We start from the raw sequence: 13,464 nt of genomic DNA, 5'->3' as shown, positions 1-13,464 counted from the left end.
AAATCTCTATTGAATTCAGACCTGAATTCCTGCGTTATAGAAGAACTTTACAGCTGATTTGAGCAACAGACAAATAAAGACAGTGCTCTCCTGATGTTATGAGCAATCAGATATGAATATATCAGCACACATCAGGGCATCTGTGCATCAGATTCTCTGGATGCAGGTCACGCGTTCACAGAAAACACATGCCGATGCAGAGACATCGGTGGAAAAAGTGTGGAAAGAGTTGCATTTCGGAAACTCCTGAACACCTCTTCTACTACTGATTTGACCTCTAAATGTTTGGTGGATGTTCAGCATTCAGTGATAATTAATAATATGCATGCCTTTGTTTTAGAGGACTTCAGGTTTCTGTATATTTTATTTGAGAATATATTCACACATCTAAAATAAGAAATGCAAACCTTCCTTTACTTAACTTTATGATTTTTTTGAGAATCTTTCAAAGTAGAAAGACATAGAAAGATATAGATAGCTACTATTTTAATACTGTCCAGATCTTTGTTAAAATCACTTGGTTGCATGGATTCCAATAGAATGCAATATTTCACAGAACAACGGTAATCGTGACTGCACCTTAAATGTGAAACAAAATCAATGTAACAAGCAAATAGAAACTTTTTACAGCTGTTGTACATGTTTAAATCATGAACAGTGGAGCTCACGGAACAGACGTCTTGGCCATGCATGTGTGCTGTCAGGGTCATATCCTGAAAAACGGTATGATTATATAGCAAATGTGGCACATGTGTGTTGTGGTGCGGTGTGACAGTTTCTGTTCAGTCCTCAGGTGAGGCATTACTCTCAATCACACTGTCATTCTTGATCCTGCTCTGAACCTGAACCTTCTTCTCTTTCCAATGCGATAATAACCACACAAATGGATTCTTATCAGACCACTTCAACCATAACACAGCTCAGACTGGATCAAAGATATAAGCCTAATGTTCCTGTTCAAAAGACCTGTATGGCTGCATTCTGTGGGGTCTTTTTTTCCAGCAAGGATGCATTAAATTGGTTAAAACTGACAGTGAAAATGTATGATGTTACATTTCTAAAAAAGATTTCTATTTCAAACAAATGCTGTTCTTTTGAACATTTCTTTTTCATCAGCAGCAAATCAGTATATTATTATGATTTCTGAAGATCATGTGACACTGAAGACCGGAGTAATGATGCTGAAAATACAGATTTATATCACAGGAATAAATTACATTTGAACAGATATTCACATAGAAAATAGTAACTTTAAATTGTAATAATATTTCACAGTTTTACTGTATTTTTGATCCAATAAATGCAGTCTTGGTGAGTAGAAGAGAATTCTTTAAAAAAACATAACACATCTTACCGACCCCAAACCTTTGAATGTTAGTTCATGTTTGAAAGCCTGTGGGCAAATTACAAGCAGTCTTCTGAACTAGCTTAAACAGAAGGACCATGCTCGGTTGAGCAGTATGTTTTGTTGGTGAGCAGGTATAGCTATATAGACCAACACTAACCTAGTTAAGTGTGCACCAGCATGGAAACTAGTGCTGTCTAATGATGCCTTCAAGAACTTTGAGGAAGTTCCGATTTGTAAGTCTGGAAGTCATAACTAAGTGCATTCTTCTGATTTTGGTGGAAATGCCATGTATGTGTTGGGCAATTTCATAAGGCTTCCTCTCTTTTCGCTTCCTGACAAGAACAGAAAGCACTATACAACAAGACGAGAGCAAAATGAGGTGTGCAATCTTTTAATGACATGTTTTATCATTCTGGTGTAGTAGTTTTGCAGTGTAAACATTCGCCTCATTAACAGGCTAAATGAGCAGCGTTTCCTGCCAGGCCTAAACAGCTCATCTTCTACAGTACAACAAATGTTCAGTCATGTGGTGCCGTTCATGTGCACTCAGCTCATCTGACATGATGAGTCTTTTCAGGAGGGGTTTCATATGTAAAGCAATATGTAATATTAACCCCTTAAGTGCCACCCCCCCATTTGTGAACAGTTGTGAAAGTGCACTATCCAAACCTAAATTGCTACAGACCTAAGGTTGGACTCCGTTTTAAGAAGACAATCTGCAGATTACTGCAGAAGTGGAATCATTTCAAAATATTAAAGTATCAAAAAGTTATAGAAGTTTAAATTTACTGTAAAGAAAATACACTGTACCAATTTTTATTTTATTTTATATACATAAGTAAATATTTTACAAAATATTTTTGAATCCAAATTTGATATAAAATTAAAGCCTTATGTCTAAATAAGTTATGTTCCAAATTTGAAGTTGATATAAAAAAATTGAGATTCCTCTGAGATTTTCTTTAGGGCGTTACACCAGCGTTGTAACAAAACTCCATTGAATTCTTGTTGATGCATTTTTCTGTCACAAAGGTCTACATTACTCTGTCAATATTACTTCTATCAAACAATAATCCATCAAATATGGAATCTTGAGACTCAGACCTTTCCGAGGATATGTATTTTGTCAAGATTATAAAAAATTCTGATTCTAAAAGACCATAATATATTTTGTAATATGACACTTGACTCCACCCACTAAGGGGAGGAGACCGCTAAAAGATTTCCATGGTAACGCAATATCTGATTTAAAAATGGTTTGGATGAAGTCTGAGGTTTTAAGCTTTCAAATGAAATATAATTTATGATGATTACTTAAATATGTAATTCTGAAAAAAAAAAGACCACCATTGGGCCCACCTGTGGCACTTAAGGGGTCTTAATGGACTTGCCTTCTTGAAGTTCAGAGTGCAGAGTTTAGCTTTCTCTCCGAACTGCCACTTGCACTGTGTGTCAGCGTCGTACAGCTCTCCGGGAAGTTTGGCAGGGTACTTGTACTCCTGGATGGCGCTGGGCTCGTCAGACAGACAGGTGGCCTGTGCAGAACTGAGACACAAACGCTACTGTAAAACCGCTCGAGTCTCGTACAGTAGAGCAGCAGCCATGACAACATAACAAGCGGAGTTTCCCTCGGCTACATTTAGACATCTCTCTTTTCAACACATCCTCTGACTTCAGCATTACGTATGTTATTGAACGCTGCCGTTATTATACGGCCGACAGCGAGGCTCCGCGTGTAAGCGATATCGAGGATCATGAGAAAGCATTTAACATTGTTTAATAGCGTGTGTTGTAGTGGTGTGACACACAGTGAAGCCCTGAATGAGCTCTGAGTAGTTTAGCAGGCGCTCGCCTACTCCATGACGAGACTGGGTCAGTATGTGAGTCTGTGTGGGATGTATGTTTGTAATGGGGTCACATCGACTGGTGTATGAGGTCTAAATATATGCACCACACACATCTAAAAAAATATACTAATGCAGGTGTGCAACCTAAACAATTAAAGAATATTAACAATAAAATCACTGCTATACATTTCTGAATGACTAGTTGACCTGTAAAATTAAGCAGTTACTCGAAACTCGATGTTCTTGTTGAATAGCAATCCATTATAAAGTCAACTACATCCAGCGATCCCAGAATCCCTCAGTGATTCAGTGTGGAGGGAAACCCTGTTCTTCTGCAGTGCATGTAAGTCCTGCTTCCAATTATCTGGAGACGGATCAATGCAGCAGCATCTGGGCCGCAGAGGCAGGAATGTCAGCGTCAGATGAATCTGATTCAGTTCCTCATCACCACTCAGTTCTCCCAGTGTCACCTCTTTAAGTTTCCTCCTCAGATTAAGGAGAGCGACAGCTATAAGACAGAAAGGCTTGGGCCAGACTCCCTTTCAAGCTCTGTTTTATTAGTGATAAAAGCGGAGGGGTATGGAGAGGAAGGACAGAAGGTGAGAGCAGCTACTTGAAGGTCCTGTGATCTGCAGGCTGTATGTCGACAGGCCCATGATGACGTAGGTGAGTCTGCTGATGAGGAATGGGAAACATATGGGAGGACAGCTGACGGAGACCGAGTGGCTGTTTTTGGGGTGTCGTGGGTGTGGAAAGAGAAACGAGAGATGAACGTACTGCACTATGTCGCCTTCAGATGCCCAGACAGTCATGGAAAAGCTGTGCTTCACAGACAGACTCTGGTGACACTAAAGCAGCTGTCACACTGCAGGTTGACCATGCAGATTGGTTTAATGGATTGGTTGGTTCCAAATTCACACCTGTTATCAACACTTAGGTTAGGCCTGGTTCTACGAGGGTGCTAAACGAAATCCATAACACCTCAGTTAAAGATTTGGCAAACAGAGGCGTTTAAGCAGTTCTGAAAGAACTTACCGAGTTTAAATTTGGAGTTTTTGTTCCATTTACACTTGGCCATCTAAATGTGTCTCTGCAAAACAGATATAAATCTGATCTTGAATTGAAGTGGTTTGAGCAATCGGATTTAAAAAGCATTCTCAAAATGTCTCGAAAGCATTTCAAAGGGCATTTACACCTGGTCTTTTCACGATCGGATAGCTATCTGATCAGAGAAAACGCATGCAGTGATCAAGTGTAAATAGGCCCTTAAAGGGTTAGTTCACCCAAAAATGAAAATTCTGTCATTAATTGCACACCCTCATGTCTTCAGCTTTGTAAATTTACAGTTGAACCACTGATGTCACATGGACTATTTTACAGATGTCCTTACAACGTTTCTGTGTGTTGATCGTGGCAATATCCTTGCTGTCTGTGGAGTGTCAAATAAAATATCTTAATTTGTGTTCCAAAGATGAACGGTCCTTGCACATTGAGTCCAAAATTTTAATCTGAAATTTTCACACGTTAAAAAATAAATAGGACCTCTCGTTGTGTCAATCACATTTACAGACTGCCTCCGAAACATTAGTCCGTCATTAAAAAAAATTTGGATCGGGCTAGGTTTTCTCAGTTTTTCGCATCTGTAGCAAGGATTTTGAGAGGTGTTTGACAACTCAGAGCCACCGTTGAAGTGAATGGCAAAAGCCAGAATGATGTCTGATAAATTGATCCACTTCATCTTGCACTGTCTGACAAACAAAGTCCGGAATACAAAGAGACGGAATGTAAAGACAGCCAAAAAGACTACCAATGAGAGGGAAATCTGTGGAGCTCAGTGGAGTATGGAGTAATCAGGGAAAGCTGCAGAGCACTGCAGGGATGATGTATTTTTGTAGACCAACCAGGAAGTCAAAATCACCATGGTTTCCTCTTCCAAAACCTAATAGGTTTTTTGGTAGATTTAGAGTATTAAAATGACAAGATATTAATGAACGTCTCCCACTCAAACTCAACTGGTTAAGGATATGGACTCGAATCGGACTCAAAAAGGTGTATTTGGACAAAACATTACATTTTGGATTACTGCAGAAAATAAACTCTGTGACCAACAAGGATTTTTCTATTGACGTTTTGGTAGATTTGGGGTACTTGGATTCGGACCCAGCACTAGCTTTTGGAATAATGCAGAAAATAAGCTCTGTAACCAAAGTTCCCCTTCAGGAACTCAAGCTGCGTTGGAGAACGCTATGGGAATGCCTCCAGCGTGACCACACTCTGAACCACCTGTGTAATTTGTCCAATGGATGGGTGAGACGTCACGGGGAGGTGATGTAATCGACCAGGAAGCATAAAAGCACGTGCGGTGGAACCGGTGTTTGCTTTTTGTCATTCAGCACCCGCTACTCTGTGTGTGTGTGTGTTTGTCGATCTGTGTTGTGAGTCTTATTTAGTGTTGTTTGTCCCTAAGCACAATCACTTGAAATAAGCTCCACAATGTGTGCAAGTACTTGGGCGAGAGCAGATCGCATTACAGGCTGTATGTTCCTCCCTGCAAATGTTATATCACTGCTGCGGATACACACAGTCCGTGTGTGGTCTGCTTGAGAGCAGAGCACGCAGAGTCAGATCTCGAGGGAGAGCTGCGCGCTTTGTGAGCGTTTGTCACTGCATATGCTTGCTCTCAGAAGGCTCTCTTTGAGGAGTGAGCTTTCACTGCGTTCCTCGCGGTGCCGGTCCCGCTTCTGCCGAAGAAAAAGAAAAAAAGGCGGAGCGGCAGCTGCGCTCGTGGGAATCGCACATGGATCAGGTAGAGGGAATGAAGACGGGCGAGCCCCTATCTTCTTCCTTTCCCATCAGATCCAGCGCCCGCTCGGAAGCCTGCCCCGTGGTTTCTTCCCCCCAGAGAAAGGGCTCGACGCTCCGCTTGTCTTCCTCAGAGGATGTGGATGTGAAGGACGTCAATGAGCTTTGTAAAGCTGCAGTGTTTGAACAAGCATATTATGAATGAGAATGACGAGCGGTCAGCTCTAAAATAAAAAGAAAAAAAAAAGGGGCTGATTGTGCTTCTCCCTGCCCTACATCTCACGGTCCCGCCGCTGCTGAGGCACGGCAGCGAGTGAGATCGCGGGGATCTGGCGGACAGGTTGGATATGGGTTCGCCCTATCTCCTCCTGCATTCCCCAGCACTCAAACATTTTCTCCCAGACCTAAGAGACCAACATGGAGAGCAGACATCCTGTCGAGGCAGGGGCTGAGGCCCGGGGTCATCCAGCTCCACTGGGACTGGATGCTATGGTACAGACTTGGCCGAGGCTTCGTCTGTACACCTTTCCCCCGATCGCTCTGCTCCCGGGAGTTCTGGCGAGAGTGCGCCGGGACGAGGTCAGTCTACTACTGGTAGCACTGTTCTGGCCGAGCCGAGTATGGTTTTCGGACCTGATTTCTCTCCTCGACGACTTTCCATGGGAGATTCCTGTCAGGAGAGATCTCCTCTCACAGGCGGGGGGCACTATCGTCAGTCTACACATGATGCGTTGCTGGAAGACGACCTGTAGAAAGCTGTAGAAATCAGCTAAAGCAGCTATAAGCATCTGACAAACGCCTGCCAGGGAATCCCTTCTTCCGCTGAGGCCTAGAGCTACTGATCAGCAGTGAAGAAGATGAGCTCATCACGATAATGGAGCACAAGGCCACTACATTTGACACGTCTGTTAATTTAAGGGCAACAGCTCAAGCTGATCCATTTTCACGAGCACAGAAGTGGCTCTCAGACAGAAAGTGAAATTTAAAACCTGCTGGAGCTGCTCGCTTTCAGATATCAGAACCAAAACAGTACTAAAAATACTACTTTTAAAGATGAGGTTGGTGTCTAGACTCTCGCTGGACTCATGCTGGGTGATTCTGCATGGATGACTAATGTACAGGAGATGCTCAGTAAAGGGCACGGTTGTTAATATCTTTGCACCAATGGGTAGATCATGTGATTCTGGGATAGTCTTTCCAAGTGACTCAAAGTTCATTACAAATATCAGCCACAACACTGCTACACTGTTTTGATGCATTGTAAAATCATGCATTTACAATACTGGGATTTATTTGGGAGATGGACTCAAGATGTGAAAAGAAAACTCACCTTAGAAATTGGTTTAGATATTGTCGGCTACAGGATGACCAGGAGAATAACCCGTTGTGTCCTGCCAAGGTAGGAGACATAATATTTCCAACCGACTTCTTACATACATTGCCTTCGCCATCATGGACCATTCCAAAGCTGTGAAAAACAAGGCTTTCATTGATCCAGTAAAGGCAACCGGATTTGAGGAAATCAAACAAAGGTTAATTATAAATTGAACTCTTACTTGTGGCCAGATTCATGGGCGATGGTGAAGGCCAGACCGAGACCCGTGTCCTCATTGATCGTGCAGCTGCGGTACTTACTGCACATCCCACTGATTGGAGCAAAGCCTGAAATCAAAACAATAAATGGATGGATGAATGAACGATGAGGAGTATATAAGTCACGACTAGTGTACCACTGCAACTTATTATGAAGTACAACTCATAAAAGGAGCCAAAGAGTCAGTGACAATCATTTTGCACCAGATCACCTCTAAATGTACACCACCAATCAAAAGTTTGGGGTTGGTAATACTTAAAAAATGTTTTTGAAATAAGTATTTTCTGCTCACCAAGGCTGCATTTATTTGATCAAAAATACAGTAAAAAACTGTAATATTGTGAAATATTATTACAGTTTAAAATAGTTGTTTTCTATGTGAATATCTGTTAAAAAGGAATTTATTCCTGTGATCAAAGCTGAATTTTCATCATCATTACTACGGTCTTCAGTGTCACTTGTATGTATTTGTTGCTCAAGAAACATTTCTGATTATTATCAATGTTGAAAACAGTTGTGCTGCCCAATATTTTTGTGGAAACTGTGATACATTTTATTTTTCAGGAGTCTTTGATAAACAGCATTTATTTGAAATAGAAATCTTTTGTAACATTATAAATGCCTTTACTGACATTTTTTTATCATTTGAATGTCCTTTTTGATTAAAAAAGTATTAATTTATTTAAAAAATAAATAGTAATAAAAAGTAAATAAAAATCTTACTGACCCAAAACGTATGAACCGTACATGATCCATATTGCTCAGAAGAGAGGGCGGTAAACACAAGATAGTTTCCTGTGCGAGAACAACTGATGGACTGCTGTAATCAGATCAAGGTTTGGAGTGCATTTGTTTCACCACTGCTAATTCAAGAGGTCAAATCCAGTTGTTTCGAGTCGAGTTACTTCAACCAGCATGAATCTGAAACACATTATATGCCGGCCGTCTACAGCTAGGAGTGATATATTAACTGTAGAAAGCATAAAAAATAGAAAGGCAACCAGCCAAGCATTCACATAATGCATCTTATAATCTCGTACTGCAGTTATATCTGATCAAATGCACATTATTATTATTCTTTAGCTTGGGTTGAACAAATCATTTTTGCTTCGATGGAACAGCAGCTACGCTAATTATGTCTCTATTTGTTTCTCTGTTGATTAACATCCCGTGGTAACTAGGAATGACAGAAGCTTCAGTCTGGATCCAACCCTTAAATGATCTGAGATGACCGAACACCTGAGGAAAGATGATGCCAACCCCTCAGAGGACCTCAGAGGATGCCAACGCTCAGACAACACACAGAATTACCTAATTTTGCCATAAGTTAAATATATTAAGGTTCTGCAATATATAAATATATTGTTGAAACTTAATTTCCTGTAGAGCTGCTTTGCAACCATCGTAAAAAGCTCTATACAAATAACCCTGAACTTGAACTTGAACAAAATGCTTTGAACAATTCTGTAAGTGTCGCTACATGGGTCTGAGATCTAAGAAAACTGTATTTTATGACAAATTATGACTTTCTAAGACTTTAATTCAAAACCTGTGGCGATGAAGTCCAGTGTATGTTGGACCAAAGTCAAACCCCAAAAGGACCAAAGGAGTCTGATTTATTATCCTTTGATTTAATCACTTAATATTTGTGCTGTTTTTTTGACACATGCACACACAGAGTGATTAAATACTTGCATGTATTGCACAAATGTGTTGCACCAGAGCATGCTGTGATTTATTTGTGTCTTCTGGCCTTTCTGAAAATCTCAAGTGGGACAAAAACAATCATACTAAAAATGTAATTACACTTGATATATTGATTCTTATGCTGTAAAAATAAAAGAAAACAATTTGTCACTAAAACATGTTGCCATCTCATAAATAAGCTCTATAACCCAAATATATATTTCAGTATCTCTCTGTCGTAAGACACTGTCATGCGCGGAAACAATGCATGTGGGTAATCCAATGCATACGGTGGTTTTCTCAGTCTAGTGATACTGTATGGAAATAGTGTACGCTAGTATTAAAGGTTCAGCAGAGCTCTTTAATCTTCCAGTCTGTGACCTCTGAGGGACGTGAAATCTCCCATAACCCTTGACCTCTTGACCTCTGAGCGTGAGTCTGCACTCAAGTGTTAATCATTGACACTCCACAAATGTTGTGTTCCCAGCAGCCTTTGAACCGTGGCCTTGCATTCGAGGGGCATGGCTAGCTTTGCTAATGGGGTTAGGGGTTAGCGGGGAGAGATTCTTTTATGTGGCACAGGGTGGAGACCACATCTTGAGCTCTCACAGGAAACAGGTTATTAGAGGAAAAGCTTCTTACTGTACCTCTAATAATTTAACAGTTTAGCAGTAGCTGAGTGGAGCAGTTCAATGATAAGTGCAGTACAGTAGCCTATATTTTAAGTCATTAATCTTAAATGTCACACCACACCTCTTTAATGATTGAAAAATTACAGTAAAACTTGGTATCATCTTAAAAGTTTGTTTTTGTCATACTGTCACATAGCAGCGTTAAGGCAGCATAAGAGAAGGTTTTCAGTTACCCATGCCATTGTACATTAGTGAATGCTTTTATCAAAATAGTACAATATTACAACAATATTTAGGGGCTGATTCAATATGTATTGTGTTTTTTAAAGTATTTTTATACATTTAGCATTTAATGCATTTAGGCTCTCGGTGTCCGAGATGTTGATTTCTACTTTAAATATTCAGTTATAAGAAAAACAATTACAAAACCTGTGCTAACTGAAAGAAAACAAGTTTATAAAAAGAATGAATGCAACATTTGGTAATAATATAGTATACATTATACACACACAGATAGCTTCAGAAAATATAAATAGTGGGAAAAAAAACAAGCAAGAAAAGAAAAAGACTGCAGAGGGCTTCTAAAACTACTAAGGTTTGCCAGACATGAGCAGTGAGCGGCATTTCTCTTTTTCTCAACATTAATGCTGTTTGACTGACATCAAAAATGACATCATAAACAGCAGCAGATGTCATTAGGCTGCATTTATGCTGACTTTAGACTTTCATTTTGACACATTAGATGCTTTGTCCCATCTGTTTAAAATCCCTTGAGAAAGAACTGATTGTGTTTACATAAATTTTGCATCATTCAAGCATGATGTCTTAAAATGCACTCATATGTGAGATGCTGAAAAAGATGCAACCAAAGATGTCTATCTAGCATATGTTAGATCGTCAGATGTTGTCCTTACCCAGAGTGTCACATGGTTCATTCTTCCAGGAGCAGATATCCAGACCGGTTAGCAGGATGGCATGATCATGGCGGCGACCTTCTCGCCCAGCCGGTCCTGACTGCCACTGGCAGAAACTGTTCAGAGTGTGATCCGCATGATGGTTAATCACTAGTCCATCCTGAGAGAGCAGAGAGTTAACTAGAGTCAAGAGCAGAATGAAGTCAAAAGAATGAAACAATCACATGCCGCTGGTAACTAGTGCTGGGAGACTAACTCGAACTGGGCCGAGTAATTACCAGCTACCTCTGATGACCCCACCTCAATAAATTATTCTATGGTAATTAGCCCCTCATCACTGATCCTGAGTGACTGTGGCTAATTATTCCAATCAAAAGGGGGATAAAGGTAATTTTCTGCATTCCTCAGCCGGTGGCTAACGTGAACTTCATTAACATTAGCACAGGTGTATCAGTAACAGAGCCCTTCAGCTGTTTGCTGGCCTGCTTTCCCACAGACGCGTCCCTCGTCTGGCTGGAATCCAATGGAATGCTGTGTATCCAATTAAACTGTCATCATAAAAACAAGACCTGTTCAGATAGAGCATCTCAAAGAGAACGAAGGAGACAAGCCTCTCAAGGACAATAAAATCCACCTTCTGAAGCAATGTTTCATTCGGTTTCAAAGCTCTGTGTTATCTAAACCTCTCACGCTCCATGACATCAGTCCCCTCCAGAGGGCTTTAACTCTCATTCATTTCACAAATATCCACTTGGTGTTGATTTAACATATTCATTTGAACATGCAATGCAATAGATATCAATCTTCTATTTTGTTTTCAAATATCTCCAGTGCCTAAACTCACCTGGTCTTCATCCAGCAGAATTAGTCCAACAATTACAACATTGATGTCACCTCCAATCGTGCCATCTTTAAAAAGTGTCGAGACCTTTGTGGAGATAAGCAACAGTGCAGAAAAATCAGCATTAGGATGGTGCATTATGGAGGCATCTGAACTCAAATTACCTTCTTGAACAGAGCAATAAGAAGCGTCTCTTTGGAGAAATGAGAAGCGTATGGCTGGGATGTTTCTCTAAAGTTCTTCAAAGCCTCACCTCTCTGGAGGCATACCATCCGTACTTAAGGGAATCCCTAATCCCACATTTCACCAGCCTTTGAAACAGAGTCCTTAAGATGGTTTAAAGTGCTCAGGTATCATAAATACAAATGCTTAGTCCCAATACAAGGTCTTTCATTCCTGCTATTTTGTCTTTGTTTTCACTGACACCAACACAAGAGGCGAGCAGTTTGGTTTCAGGTGTCAGTATGTCACTAATCCTATGTAAACTAGGACTCTTAAAACACTTTCACAAAGCCTGGGTTTGATGGATATGTTCATAACATGTAACACAATCCTATTTCCATTAGTCTAAAAGAGTGTTTTTATGTGTGCTTACATTTTTCACTGCACACCCCCCAAAAAGACTCACTTTGACTTTTAGCAATTGTTACAGTTTTTCTCAATTGCTTTGGCACATTTTTCGAAACAGTCTTAGCATTCTCTAAACCGTGAGTGCAAATGTCACAGAACTTTATTGCATGTCTGCAAAATGTAGTTACTCACCCAAAACATGTCATTCATGCTTCAAAACCTAGTTATTGTGTCAGTAATGTGGCCACCAAAATATAAAGTATTTTTGTCATCGCGTGAGCTACACTGGTCAAAATGTTTAGTTGTTTTTTCACCATGACACTCAACCATGGAAATTAAGGTTTTATTAAAATAAATCTGATATTTGTTGAGAAGTATATGAATACTTATATGAATATTAAATATAAAAGTATATGAATATTTATATTTATACAGTACATTTGTTTTTGTACGAATGTATTACATGTAAAGTAGTGTGAAGTGTAACAGTGCACTCTGTTACTGTAGTATTGCCTGATGTAAACTATGGCAGCAGTTTGGATGACAGTTACTGTACTGAAATGCAGAAGGCTGCACTTCTTATGTATGCCATATTTCCTTTCAAAAGTACAAATTTACACATTACTGTATGTGTGATATTGATTGAAAGATTCAACATGATTGAATTATTGAGGATATGGTCGATCTCCCAATTTTTAGCTGCACCCTTCAGCCATTATAAGGCCATGATTGACAACATTATTTAATCTGATATGCACCTCTGTCCTTGGCCTCTTCTTCCTCTTCTTCTGTTTTGCCTCTGTACACTTCCATGCATCCTTACTCTTCTTCCTCTCAGCTGTTAACCCTGATCGTTTTCTGGATGTTCATCCATCGTCAGAATTTGTAACTTTTGTGTTGTCCTCTGTCTATATATGCTTTCCAACTGAAGGATCATGCAATGCACCTGTGAGCTATTTCAGAGAATTGGTTTATAATTGGTTGATCTATATTCTCTTCATTAGTGAGAGTCAAGATTCACTTGCACAATTCATGGCAAATTTACAAAAAGTCTAATAGAGATGTGTAGAAAATATGCTTGACAGTTTATGTCAACTAGATCAATCATTTTGCATTTAATAACTTATATGATGAAATAATTACTAGATGTTATGAGGGGTAAGACAATAGCACAGAGAACTATATAATACATTTTGAACAACATGACAATAGCAACTGATAATGTAGGAA

General features: G+C 39.8%; 1 protein-coding gene across 1 annotated transcript in view; it reads right to left on the bottom strand.

Annotated features, from left to right (window-relative positions):
• Nucleotides 1–13,464, bottom strand: part of LOC306878031 (A disintegrin and metalloproteinase with thrombospondin motifs 16-like) — a gene marked incomplete at both ends in the record, with an annotated part of 68,280 nt that overhangs the window by 36,552 nt on the left and 18,264 nt on the right. Inside the window, 5 exons of the mRNA XM_079430115.1 lie at nt 2,740–2,893; nt 7,328–7,465; nt 7,554–7,659; nt 10,824–10,983; nt 11,668–11,751. Of these exons, the coding sequence (XP_079286241.1) occupies nt 2,740–2,893; nt 7,328–7,465; nt 7,554–7,659; nt 10,824–10,983; nt 11,668–11,751 (642 nt within the window). The remainder of the gene's footprint in view (nt 1–2,739; nt 2,894–7,327; nt 7,466–7,553; nt 7,660–10,823; nt 10,984–11,667; nt 11,752–13,464) is intronic.

Source organism: Barbus barbus, assembly GCF_936440315.1.
Source record: "Barbus barbus genome assembly, chromosome: 12".
Classification (NCBI taxonomy): Eukaryota; Metazoa; Chordata; class Actinopteri; order Cypriniformes; family Cyprinidae; genus Barbus; species Barbus barbus.
Note: the sequence above shows the minus strand (reverse complement) of the source record. Positions and strands in the feature narration are given on the sequence as shown.